At 46.9% G+C, this 18979-nt stretch overlaps 1 protein-coding gene across 5 annotated transcripts in view; it reads left to right on the top strand.

Moving 5' to 3' along the window:
• The window catches only part of LOC147016265 (factor VII-activating protease-like), a 123110-nt gene that overhangs the window by 62096 nt on the left and 42035 nt on the right, over positions 1–18979 (top strand). For all 5 annotated transcript variants that reach the window (XM_085844839.1, XM_085844838.1, XM_085844837.1 and 2 more), the window contains exons 10-11: positions 5959–6044; positions 11716–11894. In XM_085844839.1, coding sequence (XP_085700965.1) covers positions 5959–6044; positions 11716–11894 — 265 coding nt within the window. The remainder of the gene's footprint in view (positions 1–5958; positions 6045–11715; positions 11895–18979) is intronic.

The raw sequence follows: 18979 nt of genomic DNA, 5'->3' as shown, positions 1-18979 counted from the left end.
GAATCAACACTAACACTAGTCAAGTTAGCAGTCGGAGAAAATGTCTCCTCAGAGTCTACACCCATCTTTTGACTGTATCATTTCGCTACATACCGTGCCGTATACTTGTCAGATCCATCAACATTGCTTTTAATCGCATATACCCATGTACCCCCACTGCACACTTCCCCTCAGGTAAGCTGGTCAGAGTTAATGTGTCATTTTCTCTCAGTGATTGCATTTCCTCATCCATCGCACTGACCCATTCCTATGAGTTAGTTGAGGTTCCAGCTTCTCTGAAAGTTAGAAGTACATTACACATCAATCTGTAACAATAGTCTATGTAAGTCAGTGCCTGATCATCACTATCCACATCACATACATAGTCTCTTAAATGGTCTGGTCTCTTCCTCACTCTAGAAGGGTACCGTGTAGACTCCCGTTTGGTCTCACCAGTTTGTGCCTGGATGTTAATCTCAGGCCCAGTAGTCACTGGAACCTGGCCCCGAATACATCCTGGACTCACATCAGTATCTTGCCTGTTCTTGCAAGCCCTATTCTGCACTCCAAAGTCATCGTCATCATCATCAACAGGCATCTTGTCAGTCTGTGTCTGCTGCTCTACCACTGTTTTGGACACAAACTTCACCAGTCTGTGCTTTTTCACCTTCCTATTGTCAGGATAGTAGACCATGTAGGCTGGGCTATTCTTGTCGTACCTGACAAAGATACCTTTCTCACACCTTGAGTCCAGCTTTCTTTTGTCCTGCTTATAGGCAGAGCACACTGACCCAAACTTCTGCATCCAAGACATGTTCGGCCGTCTACCTGTCAACATTTGGTAAGGCGTCTGTTTTGTGCGATTACTAAGACATCTGTTCCTCTCTACAGCTGCTATTTGCACTGCATAGGTCCATAACACCTTTGGCAACTCGCTCTCTATTAGCATACACCTAGCCATGTCGAACAGGGTTCGCCAATTTCGCTCAGCAGTACCATTCTGGTGTGGTGAGTACGGTGCTGAGGTCTCATGTCTAATACCATGACTGCTGAGTCGTACTTAGTAATCTTTTCCTGTGAATTCTGTACCATTATCAGACCTGATGCATTGAATCTTCCCGTATATAGGACTGTGTCAGCAAGAAACTTCTCTGTTGCTTGCACTGTGTCACTCTTATGTTTTAGAAAGTACACAAACACTGCACTGGAATAATCATCAGTGAAAGATAACGCAAACCTACAGTATACCCGTCTCTGGACTCTGGGTCTATTGGTCCCGCGAGATGTGTGTACCAACTCTGGAGCTGCTTTGGCTCTCACATCAGGCTTCCTGTTCCTCGTTTGGATAAACTTTCCCTGAGTGCACACTTCACAATGGAGGGTAGACTTGTCTACTTTGCCCTTGATTTTCATTTCATCAACAACATTCTGTAATTGTTGAACATCATCGTAATTACAGTGCCCTCGAATCTCATGCCATATCTGCATATCCTAACAACCCATACATTGGTCATCACATTCATCATTCACTGTGTGCAAGTAGTATTGCCCATTATGTTCATGAATGTGGAATTGGGTACCGTCTCTGTGATGTAGGACGTCCTTCCCATCCTTGAAGATCACGGTCGCTCCGCTGGCAGGAGCTGCCTTCATGGAGAAGATGTCCTGCAGGTATGAGGGGATATACAACGCCCATCTCAGCGTCGTGTTGAGGCGTCGCCCTCTGCTGTCAATCAAGCACACCTCCGCATCTCCTCTGTGCTCCGCGACCCCGTTGCTCCATGTGCCACCAGCCAATTCCCACGCAGTGTGTCTCGGCCTGGAACCTGTCGTCGAACTTATTGAACTTTGCTATATTTGTGATGATATGCGAAGTCGCTCTCGTGTCCACCATCAGACCTTTTTCATTGATACTGCACCCTGGCTGGATCTCGCTTGTCCGGAATGCAGATGTGTTGCTCGCTTCCTCGGAAACTCCTGGTGCGTCGTCCCGCCGCTGTCTCCGTTTGCAGGTTGCATCCCAATGTGTGGTGCTTTTACACTGGCGACACCACTGTTTCCGTTGACATGCTCTGGCTTTGTGTCCTTTCAGGCCACATTTGAAGCACACTATGTCCGTCCTCTCGACTCCCCGATCACTTGCACTTGCCATAGCGGGTTTCGTCCTCGGCTGCACTCGGCTGCACTCGGCCTTCATGACGTTGTCGTCGGAAGCTGTTGCGCGCATCGTCTCGGTGTCCTCGAGCTCTGTAGCTTAGTTTTAAACTCGGAAAAAGGCACCGTCTCATCACTTTGAGTGACATGAATGGCGAACAGTTCAAATGATTCTGGCAGTTTCTTAAAAAGCATTGCGACTAACAGTCCATCACTCAATATCTCACCAGCGTTTCTCAATGCTTGATTGCTGTCTCTGCGCGTATGATGTAATCAGTCACACTCTCACTGCTCTACTTTTGTAGTAGTACAGTAGATTAAGTCAACATTTCACCAGAATCGTTCAAAATGTGAAAACCGGTACACATGACTACTTTTATATGCTCTTTCATATAAGAGCAGGACATGCATGATCAGACTACAATTACGGCCGCCATCTTGAATTTCAAAATGGCCACCACCGAAAACTATTTTTACGATATCTTGGTCACCAAGAGGCCTAAGCACTTGAATAAAAAGTCTAATCCAATGTTTTCACACACACAAGGCATCCAATAAACACACTTATAATGCTCCATTTTCAGTCTTTCTGCTTTAAAATCGAAGTGAGACCCTTTCATAAACAACTAAATACTTTAAAGTGTTTGCTCGATGTTTGATATCCAAATGCTATGAGCATGTCGAAATGACTTCATCCAATTCAATTTTCAATATAATGTTTTGAAAGGTATTATAATTCCAAGAGTCTGTCTGTCATTCGCTCTGAAACTATGGTCCACGGTCGTTCCAGCTGTCAGTCGATCCATGCGTTCCAGAGAATGTCCCTGTGCGTGAGTCAATCACTATCACTCTTTGCATGCACGAATATGATCTGTATTGCAATTGATGCACTAAAAATCAGTTGCTGTCTGAAAATAATGAGACGTGATTGGAATCACCGATAATCCTTCTGCTTTGATCAAGTGAATTACAGCTGGTGCTGAAGTGGCTCGAATCATCGACGAGTTTGAGAATTCATTTGGAATTACTTCCACAAAATCTACAGAGCACCATGATCAGGGAGAATCCACTCAGTTGAAATTTGCTCAACACGTCAAAGCTGTGGTTGCAACATTTGAAGAATTAGGTAATCCCTTCACAGAAGATACAAATGATCTGATCGTGCTGGACACAAATGAGGTGATGACAGAAGACGCAATCTTTAGGCTGAGGAATGCGGAAGCAAATGGGCAGTCAAAATATGACACATATGCTGCTGAACACTTGGAGCAGCGAGTAAAACCAATTTCAGACATTATACCAAAGAACAACATGGCTCCCTTCCACAAGACTTCACCCTCAAATCACTCCAGAGAATCACACCAAATTAGGACTCTGAAAAGCAACTGTAAGTTGTTTGGCAGAATGTACCTATCTTGTTAGTCCTGAGAAGGGGACATGGATGAATTCTTCAGTCATGAAAACCAGGGATCACCACCTTCTCTATCAGACATGGGAGAACTGAGGCAGTGTACTAAATCAGATCTTATTGGGTGTTTCGACAAGCTGGCTACTAGTACGGCTTCTGAGTGTGGTACACCAGAGGTAAATGCCAAGATTCTCGATGGATCTGTTATAGTCAATATGCTGCTTCCTAAGTCCTCCTCAACATTCGGAGACTTCTGAAAATGTGTTCTTGCCTTATGTGCTGAGAAATCTGCAAAACACAAAACGTCTGGATGTTATATGGGATCGGTATATTGACAACAGTTTGAAGAGTTCAACGAGAAAGAGGAGGGGAACAAGGAGCCGCATTATTGTCACAAATTTTACGCCAATTCCGCAGAGCTTTCTTCGCGTGGACTAAAATAAGAGTGAGCTGTATCATTCATCACCTGTAACAGTGCGTCGCTAAGTTATCCACACAAGAGAAGGTGCTATATAGTACACAAGATACCAATGTCATCTCTTCCCAAGAGTGCAACATAGAATCTTCTCTAGCTCCATGCAACTATGAAGAAGTCGATACGAGGTTATTCTTGCATGCTCTCCATTGTGCAGAAAATGGCCATCACAGAATCCTGATCAGGTCAGTCGACACTGACATTGTTGTCCTTGCAATTGCCATATTTCACACTTTATCCCTCGACGAACTATGGGTTGCATATGGAGTCAAGAAACACTACAGGTTAATACCGGCTCACACGATTGCAAACAGTCTTGGGGAAAATAAGGCCAAAGCTCTTCTGTTCTTCCATGCCTTCACTGGCTGTGGCACGGCGACGTCATTCAGTGACATTGGGAAGAAAACCGTTTGGGACACCTGGACCAATTTCCCTGATATAACGGACACTTTCTTGAGTTTATCCCAAGAGCCTTCATCAGTCTCAGATGAGAATGTGTGTGAACTAGAAAGGTTCGTCATACGTCTTTATGATAGAACCAGTGAATGCACCGAGGTGAATCAGGCAAGGAAGCTTCTGTTCGTGAAAGGAAGACAAATAGATCGCCTACCCGCCACAAAGGCAGCCCTCACAGAACATATCAAGAGGTCGACGTACCAGGCAGGACACATCTGGGGCCAAGCGCTGATATCGAAGCAGCAGTTACCAAGCCCATGCGACTGGGGATGGACGAAGAACGCCATTGAACAGTGGATACCTTTCTGGACAGCACTTGCCGAGGCAGACAAATCCTGCACAGAGCTGATCAAATGCGGCTGCAAAAAGGCATGCAGCCCACCATGCAAATGTTTCTGTGCATCTCTCCCGTGCACTGAACTTTGCCATTGTGCAGGAACATGTTATCAGACAGAGTGAAGTCAAAACTGTATCTAGACCAGATGAACTACACTTGGGACAGTGTATATGTCATTTTAAAGCAGAAAGACTGAAACTAGAGCATTTTAAGTGTGTTTATTGGATTCCTTGTGTGTGAAAACATTGGGTTAGACTCTTTATTCATTATGCCAGGTCTCTTGGTGATCGAGATATCGTAAAATATTATTTTCGGTGGTGGCCATTTTGAAATTCAAGATGGCGGCCGTAAAGGTATTCTGATCAGGTGTGTCCTGCTCTTATATGAAAGAACATATAAAAATGGACATGTATGCCAATTTTCACACTTTTTTTTCACAAACTGAACGATTTTTCTTTAATCTACTGTACTATAGTGAAGTCAGTTCTGAATACAGGCTAATTATTATACATGGCTTCCCTTTACCTATAGAGTAATCCCTCAGAATCTTTAGAGCTTCCCGCCCATTGTCCGTTGCTTCTCGCATTAGCAGCAACAAACTCTTATCATCAAAAAACTGTATTAGTTCCGCATATGCCTCGGCATTTTTCTCCTCATCTGCTTCCACCGCATCTTCGTCGGTAGGCTCATTTAAAATAGTGTCTTTTAACTTTTGCAACCGAAGATGGCCCAAGAATTTCGTCTCCCATAGTTCATAGTTCTTTTCGTCTCCGTCAAAGACGAGGCGAGACCAACGGCCACTCGAACTTTCCGTCCTCCTACCCATGGTGCTAGTATGCTGCTCTCACCGGAGACGCGCGGTACGTTGCGATATTTCTCTCGGTGGCAAACTATCTCTGGGTAACTCTGGGCCATAACCTGTTGATAGAGCTACATTGTACAGTGATTCTGGTGTCGTACCCAGTGCTAGCCTTAAAACCATGACATTACCTCGCGGAGGAACAAACACACGCAGTCATGCAGGTTTACATGAGTATTTCTTATTTATATTGGCATCTATTGCTTGGATTGATTATATTATCAGACGTGTAACATACATGATCATTGATCATGTTCAGTCTGTATCGAGTGATATTTTCTTCTTTTCAGAGCTCCAGATCATGCTTCGCAGCCATGGTGCTACACACGGAAAAGAAAACGCCTTCAGTGGCATCATTGCAACGTGATACAATGTAGTAAGTTTTGTTTATCCCTCCCAACAAAACTCACTTCAGCCATGCTTTTTATGATATCGGACCATTTATTGGTTTTGGTCCATTCACTCAATGGTGAAGAATCACATGAAAAATTACAGCATCCGATTAACTGAGCATCCCAAACTGATCAAAATGGTAATGGCTCTGCTGGATGGGCAGCGGTTCAGAAGTGAGGTTTGGATAGGTCATTTGAATGGGGGATGGGGGGGGGGTAGAGGTGGAGAGACAGAGACAAGAGTCGAAGTGGTGGAGATGATGCAGAGAAGAAGGTTGGAAGTGTTGTGTGTTTGTGCAGGAAACCAGTTGGAAATGAGACAGAACAAGGAGGTTGGTTGGAGAATACAAGCTGTTGTACATGGATGGGGATGGAGTAATGGCGTGGGAATAATAGTGTCAGAAAGGATCAGCAAGCAGGTGGTCAGAGTGGAAAGATGGGAGGGAGGGATGGTTATGGTGATACAGAGGCAAATGGTGTGTGCTATGTCGGTGTATGGGCCACAAACGGGAAAGACTGGGACAGAGAAGCAGGAATTCAGGGATGAACTGGAGAGGATGATGGGAATGGTTGAGCTGGAGGTAATGATGTGCATTGCAGGGGATTTAACGTGCATGTGGGAGTAACGGAGCCGGGTGAAGAGGAATGTGTTGGTAAATTTGGTTGAGGAATGAGGAATAGTGTTGACAGATGGTGGACCTTGTGGTGACGAATGACATGGCCATAGCTAGTTCATTCTTTCAAAAGTGGGAAAGCCACAAGATTACCTATAGCAGTTGACAACATAGAACAGAATTGGACTTGATGATGGTAAGGAAGCAACAGTTATGGAGGGTTAAGGATTGTATGGCAGTGGCATGAGAGGATGTTATCACCGAGCACAAACTTGTGATGTTTGTGGTACAGATTAAGAAAAGGGGGGGGGGTTAAGAGCAGGAATCGGACGATTATTCATGGGGGAAGAGCAGGGGAAACGTTGTCGTAGAGTACAAGGAGATGTTGAGGGATAGGTATGAGCAACTTAGTGAAGAAGTGAAAGGTTTGGAGGAGGGAGTGGAAGAATTATGGAGAGGTGTTTAGGTGAATTGCAGAAGTTTTGTGTGAAAGGACATCAGGAAAAGGTGCATCATCGAGGTATTGAAACCAGGTATGGTGGACGGAGGAGGTCGTGAAGGCAGTATATGAAAAACAGATTTGGAAGAGGATTGAAAAGATTAAGAATGGGAGGAGGCAGCCGGATGCAGTGTTGATGCACCTGTATCGGCAGAAGAAGAAAGCAGCAAGGAGAACTGTGGATAAGCTGAGGAATGATGTGTAAGAGGAGGTGTACAACAAGTTGGAAGAGGATGGTGGAAAGAATATGGTTTATAAATTGGCTCGTGATAGGGATGAGGATAGTAAGGATATGAAGGGGTGGTGGTGGTTGTGATTAAGGGTGGTGTTGGGAGGCTTGTGACATAGAGGGATGCAGTATTGAAGGTGGGGGAAGGATATTTCAAAGAGCCGCTGAATCGGGAAAGAAGCAACTGCGAGCTGGAGGTACCGTGTTATGTGGAGGGGAAAGTGGAGTTGGCAGAGATCATGGATGAGGAAGTGCAGACGGTATTGAGGAAGATGAGGAAGAGAAGAGCACCAGGCATTGGTGAGGTTTGTACAGAGATGATGATTGCAGTAAGAGATACGTTGCATCAGGTTGATAATTCCACATCTTCAAGCTGGCCTCCAAAGCCAGTCGACGACTGGGCATCCTCGATTGTGAAAAGTCCTTCCTTAGCACACCTGAACTCCTGACCACATACAAAGCTTTCATCTGCAGCCTGATGGAGTACTGATCTCCCCTCTGGGGTGGTGCTCCTGCCTCACGCCTAACTCGGCTTCACGTTGTGGAAACCAAGGCTTTTAGGAGGATCATTGGTATCTCCCGTGATGAAGCCGAGTGTTTGGGTCTCTCATTCTGTCACCGCAGACAGGTTGGTGGTCTCTCTGTCTTCTACCGTCTCCTTGTACCCCTTGCTCTGTCTCTGATCTGCCCCCCCCCTATATATTTCCGCAAGGTGCTCAAGGTCCGCCAAAACCCCCTTCTCGTGAAACTGCCAAAGTCAAGAATCACTGCTCACCTTCACTCTTTCATTCCTCTCTTTTTACTGTCTCTGGAACAAACTTCTACACTCTTCAATCACAGTCCTCCATCCAGGTCTTCAAAACAGCTGTTAACCACCATCTCATATCTCCCCCCCCTTCCAAAACCTCGATCTTTTCTACTCCTGTTAATCCACTCCATATCCACCTCCTTCAAATTCCCTGTTTTCCTTCCTGAAAGTCCCCGTAGTGTCCATCTTGTTTACCCCATGTACCCCACACCATCACTCTCCCTTCCACAGATCTCCTAATGTGTCTGCTCCATTCTGTTTTGTGCTTCCCTCTCCCACCCCTCTTATCTCCTGTTCACTTTGTTATGTGTTCTGTGTGTTAGCTCTCATACGAGCCTCAACATTGCATACAAAACAAAAGTCAGTTGGATGAAGAGGCTGTTGAATATATGTATATGAGAGAGCATTAAATTCCAGGGGATTGGAGGACAGGGTTCATTGGATATTGAAGGGGAAGGGCGATGTTCAAGATCCGGGTAAGTACAGAGCCATTACGCTCCTAAGTCATGTAATGAAGGTGCTGGAGAGGATTCTGGACGGGAGGAGGAGGAAGAGTGTGGAGGTGGAGATCGGAGAAGAGCAGCGGGGGTTTAGAAAGGGTCGGGGAATGAGGGATGGGATGTTCAAGCTGAGACAGCTGGTGGTGCATGGTGAAATGGCATTGGGATTTGTAGACCTGGAGAAGGCCTATGACACTGTCCCGAGAGAGATGGTGATGGCAACACTGAGATGGATGGGAGTGCTGGAAGCAGAAGTTAATTTGGTGGAAGGGATGTACAAGGGAACGAAGGGAAGAGTTTGGGGTTGGTCCTGGAATGTCTGAGGTGTTCAGCATGAACATCGATTTGAGGCAGGGAAGTACTCTCAGCCCACTCGTGGTTATCATGGCGATGGAGCAGGTAAGCAGGAAGATGAACATGGGGAGGATGCTGTGTGTGGGTGATTTGGCGGTTGTGGTAGAGAGTCGGTGGCAGGTGCAGTAAGTACTGCAGGAGTGGAAGGAGGCATTTGTAATGGCAGACATAAAGATATGAAGGAAATTGACAGGAAAGGTTCTGTTGTGTGTATGTCATGTGTAATGCCAGCCTACCTTTCTGGTCTGGAAACCGTGGCACTGACAGACAACAACAGAGGCTGAAGATTTGCGAGAACAACTGGGTCAGGAGGATTGAAGGCGTTAAGAGGGTGGATAGAAGGAGGATGAGCTTAACGGGGCGAATAGTGAAATGCCGGCTGAGATGAGCAGGGCACGATGTGCGAATGGGGGAAGAGAGAATGGCAAAGATAGTGGATAGATTGAGGAAGCAAGGTAGGAGGAAAAGAGGTAGACCATGGTTGAGATCTGAGGATTGTGTGAGAAGGGATATCAGTAAGGTGGGAGTGGTTGGAGAGTGGAAGGAGTTGGCTGAGGACAGAGGGATGTGGAGGAGTATCATCATTATGGCAGGGCAGAAGCTTGGTGCCATTGGACTTCACCCCTTATAAGGGGAAGGGGAAGAGGAAGAGGAGAAGAACAGTATCTAGATCCAGATCTTTACCAAAATCTAATCAATTCGTCCTTGTCACACATCCAGCCTGTCCACCAAGTTTTGTCTAAATTCATTCATAACTTTTTGAGATATCGTGCTCACAGACAGACAAACAGGCAAACACAAACGAACTAGATAAGAACAGCATTCGGTAGAGTGCATGCCTCTGCCAGGCAGAACAGTTTACGTTTTGTATTCCACTGATAGGTCGGATCTACATCTGGACCTGAACCAAAATCGAATCGGCTTGTTCTTGTCACCTAACCAACTCATCCATCTCGTTTTATCATAACTCGTCCATAACCTTTTGAGATATCGTGATGTACTATATATCGTTTTTGGTCCCATCTCTCAATGGTGAAGAGTCACTTGAAATAGTCTCTGATCCAGATCCGGATTCGGATCTTCAATAAAATCGAACCAATTCGTCCTTGTCACACAACCAACCTGTCCACCAAATTTTGTCCGAATCCGTCTAACTTTTTGAAATATCCTGCTCACAGACAAACAGTGAGACAACCAGACAGGGTTGTAAACAACCTCCATCCACTTTCGGTGGTGGAGGTAACAAACGATCTTGGTGAGCTGGCGCCATGTTTTTGTGCAGCCTCACATTCCAACATTTGAACAGCTCTGATTTTCTACATGGCGGTCACAAATCGTGACGGGTCAACCACATTTGATGGCATTCTCAGATGGCCACATTTGTCAAGTGGTAGCAATGAGTGATGTGACTGTCCAAACAGCTGCCGTGTGAAGGATTCATTCCAAAGTTAAATATTGAGGGAGGGCGTCTGCCTTTGGAAGAATGTGATTTGTGAAAGATGCCTGGAAACATCAGTCGCATATCTAACTGAAGAAATTGAAATGTACACAACTCTGTTACCCCTCCAATCATAACTTTTGAACTGCAGAGAGATTAGCTTTGTTCTCCACCCCAATAAAATCAATGTGCCGCCATTGCATGAAGCAGCACAGACCGGCAGGCCTCAGGCTGGGGTGTTAGTCCATGGCCCAGTGCAATTGGAATGATCCCAGGTATATAACCACGATGTATTATGTACGAGCAAATACAACCCATTGCTTCGCTGATGGGAATACGAAAGGACGGGTGGAGGGGGGAAGAGAGGTGAGCAGGGGGAAAGAGAGGGGAGGAGGGTGGGGTAAGGGAAGACAGTGTGAAATGAGAGGAAGGGAAGGTAGATGTGCGGTGGAGCGTTAATTTCGATTCATACCGTCTCATCAAAATGATTCTGAATGGAATAACAGTGAAGATGGAAACAAAATAATGTCTGAAATCCATTTTGTACTGGTCATACAATGAATGCCGCCCTCAGATAAACGCAGTCTGAAAACAAATACTGCCCGGAGACAAAACGACACCCAGACATGTCGGGAGAGAGGAGAGAGATGTGTGGGATGGTGCTGCCTTGTTATAGGTGGAGGGGGGGGGGAGCAAGGATGGGACAGAGAGTGAGGGCAGTGGAGTTAGCAGAGGTAGAATGTTATGTTTTATGAAAAAAAACACACACACACATTTATTAGTATCGATGTACATCAGCCATACGCATGTTTCTACATCATGTATGTACATCGGGTAATTTTTGTTATTTCCGGCATCGAATGCACCATTTTACACCACCCAAATAATTGGATGTGTGAATCATCTGGCTAAAACCGAACTGGCACACAAAAAACCTTCATTTATTTCACTTTTGTGTGAATAGCATAATTAAAGGATGCTAGTGGATGGCCTGTAGGTATGCACATTCACCTCTCTGTCTAGCCAGAGTTAGAATCCTGATCCAGCTATGAATTGTCACCCCGATTTCACACATGTTTTTGCTTCAAGTGTCCACTTCGGGTTATTTGTAATATCACATCGGTGGGGGACATGCATTGCAAAGCAATTCTCACCCTTGTGCTATTCGATACAAACTCGAGCTGAAGGTATAAGAATATGTTGATCATTTCAGATGAAACGCTTCTGTCGGAAAGTGAAATTATCCAGCAAGAAAGTCCATCTTTTGAGCCTTCGTTTGTTTCCTCCAATCTCACATCATCCATTTCATCACTCTCTTGTGGAACATCAAGAATACTTCTTCCTCGTATAATTGGTGGACAAGTGGCAAACTCTGGTAGTCACCCTTGGCAGGTAAATTACTTTTTCTCAACTTATTCAGTTTTCAAAGAAAAATGATCACTCCTTACTGATTGTACATAAAACAAAGTCAAACAAATGGCAGGAAACCCGACAGTGTGTAAAAGGTATCTCCCGTAACTGTTGCTGCGGATGAACATGATGTGCTACAATATGGCTTTCCTCATGTGAAATTGATTACTTTGACTCGACTTCCCGTTGTTAGCTTAACTATTACATTCGTTGTCAAGAACATTACATTTTATATGAAATTAGAAACTTTTCCAGCAATATGAACTCATCATTAATTGCTCCTTGATGCTGTGCAACCTCACTGTAATGACAAGTCCAAGGTCAGTCATTGACATTTCACTTTGCAACATTCAAATCGTTTTGATACCTTTCCTTGTTTGCTGCACAGATCAACATAAATTGCATGCTGGACAAATTCTTGACATTTGTACAAGTGTAGGTGGATAATGCCAGATGTAAGTAGGTAATACACACCCTTGGCTGTCGTGATTGATGGTTGTCTGAGTGGAGTTACACAAACCGTAAGTTACACAAACCGTAAGTTACACAAACTGTAAATGTTCTTCCTGGGCTTAGCTAACTGGCATTTCTGGCGAAAGGCCTGAGTGGCGTTTCCTGCAAAGAGTCGTCACGCCAGTGCACACATGTGGATGGCCGTGGGAAAAGTGGCTGAAATATGAGTGTTCACGAGAGCATCATGAAATCGGGCAGGTTAATGACTGTGCCAGGTTGATCCCATCTTACTCCTTTCCCTGCCCCCTTTTCTCATCCCACCACTCCCAACTTTCCCCTTGCTCCACCCTCCCTTATTCCACACCACCACTCCCCACCCATCTTTCCTCTCACTTCGCCCCCTCCCAGCTTCCTCCTAACCCCTGCTCCTCACATCATCTGTTCATGGCTATTGTCAGAGAGCCACCTCAGAACCAGAGTCTGGCAGTTCACTCAGGCTGATTGGCAGGGACTGCAAATGTTCTTACTTCAGGAATGGTCTTCGATCTTTGCCTACCCTGACATGAATGCCTCCTGGGAATTCTTCAATCTTGACATTGTCAGGATTGAATAATTCCCAGGTGGCATCAATTTCTTTCCATCTGGACAAAAACTGCGCTCCATTATGCACAGATTTATCCCACCTTGTGTACAATTATCATACCCATCCTCTCACAAGTTACACTGAATTAAGTTACACTGAATCTGAGTCCGTTGCCTTTAAGTAACTTGCATTCTCCTCCTGGAAGATAAATCCAACTGAACGCAACCTCAGATCATTGCACAAAACCCACAACACTCTTAGGATAATTAGAAAACATCTGTCCAACCTCAAGATTGAACTTTCAAACATGTTTTCCTCAAGGAATTTCAAGGATGGTGGCATCTCAAGTCTGTCTCTGGAGTATGCTCCCCCTACTTCCCTTCCTTCTCTTCAAATGGCACCACAGCCAACTCTGATCATAAGTCGGACAAATACCTCAATTCTGTGTCTGCTTCCAAATCTTGTGCCCCCTAACCCCTTACTCACTGTACCTACCCAAACCAGTCACAAAGAACTACACCTGGACTCTGCCAGAGTTTTGACAGCATCGGCTTTGGTGCCATTTCAAAAGAAGGAAGGGATGCAAGGCAACCATTCTTTCTGGATCTGACTCATTGACTACTTGTCGGGTTGATGTACACGGAGCAACCTATATAAGCTGCTATACGTCATAAAACAAGATGGAGCTCCTCCCCGACACCACTCTGCAGTGCCCCCTAGTTCTAGCTCTCTTCGTGAGCAGACAACTTCTGCAAACTGGACTTCTCAAGATTCCCAGATTGGACATATGGCGATAAAGATCAGGCGATGAGTGGTCTTAATTTTTGCTGCTGCAACCTGCTGTGAGTAGATCAACCTGCTGCAACCACAAGGCGCATGATCAGCCCGTTGGCCTCCCCCACTCACGAAGCTCCCTTGCTGAGACAATCTGGTGAGCAGGATCAGCATCAGGAAAATGAGCCACATGTCCATAGAGCCGCAGCTGTTGATCATGGACTATACAGGTAACAAATCTCATCTGAGTCTCTCTCAGCAACCGCTCGTTGAACACACAGTCTGACCGGCAATGGCCAAGGATTCTCCAAAGACACCTGACACCAAAATAATAAAGTTTCCATCTCAGATCCCTGGTCAGAGTCCAAGTCTCACATCAGTAGAGCAAGACTGGAAACACCAACGACTTAAAGACTCCGACTTTCGTCCTCCTCCATAGACACTGACAGCGCCACGCCCCATTATCCAGTGAATCCATGACTTCCCAGGCCTGCCAAAGACATCAATTGACCTCTAGCTCACAACATGCGGGGACATAAATATCACTGCCGAGGTGAAGTATCACTGAAGTGAATTTCTTTGTGACCTCAACATCCTCACCAGAAACGGGTACAGACAAGATAGCAACATCCAAAATGTCATCTAAAGGCCGGATCTTAGTTTTGATCCAGGAAACCTGTAATACCAGCGGCTCCGACTCCTCATTCAGTGCCTCGAGGACCACATTAGGATATCCAGCATCTCCATAAAGATGACTGCATCATCTGCTAAATAAAAGTCAGAGATCTTGACATTCCCAAACGATGCACTGCAGCTTGATCTCTCTGACATCCTCCCCAGAATCCAGTACAACCAAGTGTGGGGGCCAGGACACACCCCTGAAGAACTACAGTAACAACCAGAAATAAGTTGGAGATGGTATCGCCACATCTCACAGCACTCTCAGTACCATAGTATAGGTCAGACATCAGATCGATCAGTTTTGGTGGCACCCCACGAAGACCGAGAATCCTCCAGATAACATCCTGATTCATTTAATCTAACGCTTTGCGGAAAACAACACAGGCTGTGAGCAGCCCTTGCCCAAACTCTTGTCTGCGTTCAGTGAGGACCCGAAGAGCAAGGATACGGTCAATGGTTGACCTCTTTGGTGTAAAGTCTGACTGCTCTGGACGCTGGTGCTCAAGCAGATGGTGGCGAACACTATCAAGAATTATCCAAACAAAGACCTTGCCTGGCACCAAGAGCAGCGTCACCCCTCGGTAGTTGTTGCCGGCTTGGCGATCACCCTTCCCCTTCCAGAGAGGGACAACAAGGCCCTTCTTCCAGTCAGTTGGGATGATGCCTGTATTTCAGGCAGAACACAGAACTGCATGCAACGACACGAGTTTGGCATTTCCACCAGCCTGGAGAAGTTCAGAATGGATGCCACAGATCCCATGAGCTTTCCCCCATTTCAGCTGGTTCACCGCGGCCTGTGTTTCCTCAAACAAAAGTGATTCACAGTTGATTGGAGAGTCAGCAATAGGAGATTCAGATAGAACATCCCTGACATCCAACTCGACAGCTGGTGGATCAGCCTAGTACAGCCACTCAAAGGAACCGGCCCAGTGGGCATTCACTTTGGACTCCTCTGTCAAGAGCCCACCACCCTCCTCTCTAACAGCACCACACCTCGCGATTGGCTTGGAGGAACGCCATGCACAAATTCCTTTAAGCAGGACGAGAATCACTTGACCACAGGTGAAACTCTATAGTCTACCCCTTCACAGATTCCTCACACATAGTCCTCCTTCTCCGCCCTCGGTGCACATACAGTTTTACTCTTCAACCCCCTTAATAGCTCTGCTCTGCCATTAAACCAGGCCCTACGATTCTGGTCAATGGTATCCAGTGTCCCTTGGGAGGCAAAATTCTTCTTCGCCTGATGGGGGGGGGGGGGTTCCAAGACATCGACCGGCAACATCAAGGATCGTGGTCTTGAAGGCACTCCACAACTCTTCAAGATTCCAAAAAATGCCCAGACACCCCCCCAAATCCCCACTCAGCTTGCTCGCAAACTCCTCAGCTACCCTCTCATCCTTGAGCTTGCCTACATCCAGCCTAGGCTGGGATAGTACCATTCTCCTGGATTTAAGCTGAAACTTCAGAGTTGCTACAACAAGCCTGTGGTCAGCACTGAGGAACTGAGCACTCCGGTAAGTCCTACAGTTCTGAATCATCCTCCAGCACCCATCATCGAGCACATTGTCAGTTTCATTCGCCACATCACCGGCTTTGGAATATCAAGTCCAGCGATGAGCCCGTGGTCGCTGAACCCATGAACCAGCCACCATAAGTCGACAACTTCTTGCAAAGTCAACAAGGAACTTGGTGCTATTCTGGTTCACAGTTCCAGACCCATCGGGACCAACACATGTGTCATAACCATCCTTATCAGTTCCAGCCAATGCATTGAAATCCCCCAAGATGAGAAGTGTATCTCGCCTGGAGCACTGATCAACCACAGACTCGAGTGTGGCATAGAATGTGTCCTTCACGGTGAGATCACTCGCCTCAGTCAGAGCATATACATAGACCAGGGAAATGACACCTAAGGACTGACGAATCCTCAGTCTCATAATACTCTTGTTGACTGCTTGACCTGTGTTGACAGGTTTTGTTTTTAATCCTGCTGGGTGACCATATCCATGCACCCTCCTCACCAGGAAGCCTATTGCGGGAGACGGTTTAGTTTAGTTTAGAGACGGTTTAAAGTCAGGTCAGGTTCGATCTGTGACCTGCTACAGGTACCATGTAAACCTGTACTAACCTGTTCCATGGTCGGGTTGTCGGCGACTAAACCGTCTCCCCCACCAGGTTTTCTGGTGAGGAGGGTGTTTGGATATGGACACCCGGCAGGATTAAAAACAAAACCTGTCAAAGGGCGGAGGAGCTCCTTGTGAGCCAACGGCCATCCATATCTAGTGCCCAACTGTGTCTGCGGACGCCCTCCTGCAGTTGGGTTACTTCTTATGAGGAGGTTGGTGGCAGGATTTGCACTCCGGCCACCGTAAAACGCTTCATTCCGCAAAACGCAAAAACGCAAAAAAATCTGAAAACCCACTCCGTGGGAGTACCTCCTGCGCAGCTTCCCTTCGCAGGGCAGCTCACCGGATGACGGGATTGGGGCAAAGCCTTCGGGACCCCCAATCTTTGATGATAGGAGGGAAACCACGGGGTAACATCCCTGGGTCAGATTGCGGGAGAGTGTGTCGGAGTGGTGCTGAGGTGTCGTCCACCAGACGGCGGTCTCCTTGGGTTAATTTGAGGCGCTCCCTTCGGGTGGGTGCCTGGAATGTCCCATCCCTAAGAGAGGATGATCACCTGTCTCTGTTATCATCTGAGCTCAAGCGTTTGGACATCGGGATTGCAGCTCTCTTTGAGGTTCGGAGACCGGATTGCGGCGAGATAATGGTGGGTGGTTACACCGACTATTGGTCTGGTCGCTCTGATGGTTACCATACCCAAGGAGTTGCTGTAGCTGTGTCCAATAAGCTGACCCCAATGATAATTGAGGTAACACCGGTCAACGAGCGTATTATGAGATTAAGGATTCGTCACTCTTTAGGTGTCATTTCCCTGGTCTCTGTTTATGCTCCGACTGAGGCGAGTGATCTCACCGTGAAGGATGCATTCTACGCCACACTCGAGTCTGTGGTTGATCAGTGCCCCAGACGAGATACACTTCTAGTCTTGGGGGATTTCAATGCATCGACTGGAACTGATAGGGATGGTTATGAGGTGTGTGTTGGTCCCCATGGGTCAGGAACTATGAACCAGAATAGCACTAAGTTCCTTGACTTTGCAAGAAGTCATGGACTTAGGGTGGCTGGTTCATGGTTTCAGCGCCCGCAAGCTCATCGCTGGACTTGGTATTCCAACACTGGCGGTGTGGCAAAGGAGATTGACCATGTCCTCATTGACGGTCGTTGGAGGATGATCCAGAACTGCAGGGTCTACCGGAGTGCTCAGTTCCTCAATACTGACCACAGGCTTGTTGTAGCAACTCTAAAGCTGCACCTTAAATCCTGGAGAATGGTACCATCCCAGCCTAGGCTGGATGTTGCCAAGCTCAGGGATGACAGAGTTGCTGAGGAGTTTGCGAACAGGCTGAGTGGACACTTGGGGGGTCTGGGTGCTTTGGGGGGTCCTGAAGAGTTGTGGAGCGCCTTCAAGACCACCGTCCTTGATGTTGCCGGTGGATGCCTTGGAGTTCACCGCAGGGCAAAGAAGAATTTTGTCTCTCAAGGGACACTGGATACCATTGACCAGAGTCGCAGGGCCAGGCTGAATGGCAGAGCTGAGCTGTTCAGGGAGCTGAGGCGTAAAACTGTACGTGCACTGAGGGTGGACAAGGAGGCCTATGTGCGAGGAATCTGTGAGGGGGTAGAGCATCACCTGTGGACAGGTGATTCTCGTCCCGCTTACAGGGGAATTCGCGCATTACGTTCATCCAAGCCCATCCCTCGGAGCACTGCAGTTCGAGCAGAGAGTGGTAGGCTCTTGACAGAGGAGTCTGAAGTGAAGGCCCGCTGGGCCGGTTACTTTGAGCGGTTGTACCAGGCTGATCCCCCAGCTGTCGAGTTGGACGTCAAGGGTGTTACAATCCCTGTTGCTGACCCTCGAATCAACTGTGGTCCACCATCGCTTGTGGAAACACGGGCTGCGGTGAACCAGTTGAAACGGGGAAAAGCTCCAGGGATCTGTGCCATCCATGCTGAACTTCTCATGGCTGGTGGAAATGCTGCACTCGTGTCGTTGCATGCAGTTTTGTGCTCTGCCTGGAGCACAGGCATCATCCCAACTGACTGGAAGAGGGGCCTTGTTGTCCCTCTCTGGAAAGGGAAGGGTGATCGCCAAGACTGCAACAACTACTGAGGGGTGACGCTGCTCTCAGTGCCGGGCAAAGTCTTTGCTCGGATAATTCTTGATAGGGTTCGCCACCATCTGCTTGAGCACCAGCGTCCAGAGCAGTCAGGCTTTACACCAAAGAGGTCAACGATTGACCGTATCCTTGCACTTCGTGTCCTCACCGAACGCAGATGAGAGTTTCGGCAGGGGCTGCTTGCAGCCTATGTTGATCTCTGTAAAGCGTTCGATTCAGTGAACTGGGATGTCCTCTGGAGGATTCTTGGTCTTCGTGGGGTGCCACCGAAACTGATCGATCTGATGTCTGAACTTTACTCTGGTACTGAGAGTGCTGTGAAGTGTGGTG

The sequence above is a fragment of the Eptatretus burgeri genome, chromosome 11 (assembly GCF_056783735.1).
Source record: "Eptatretus burgeri isolate ZD-2024b chromosome 11, Ebu_testis_v1, whole genome shotgun sequence".
Lineage (NCBI taxonomy): Eukaryota > Metazoa > Chordata > Myxini > Myxiniformes > Myxinidae > Eptatretus > Eptatretus burgeri.
Note: the sequence above shows the minus strand (reverse complement) of the source record. Positions and strands in the feature narration are given on the sequence as shown.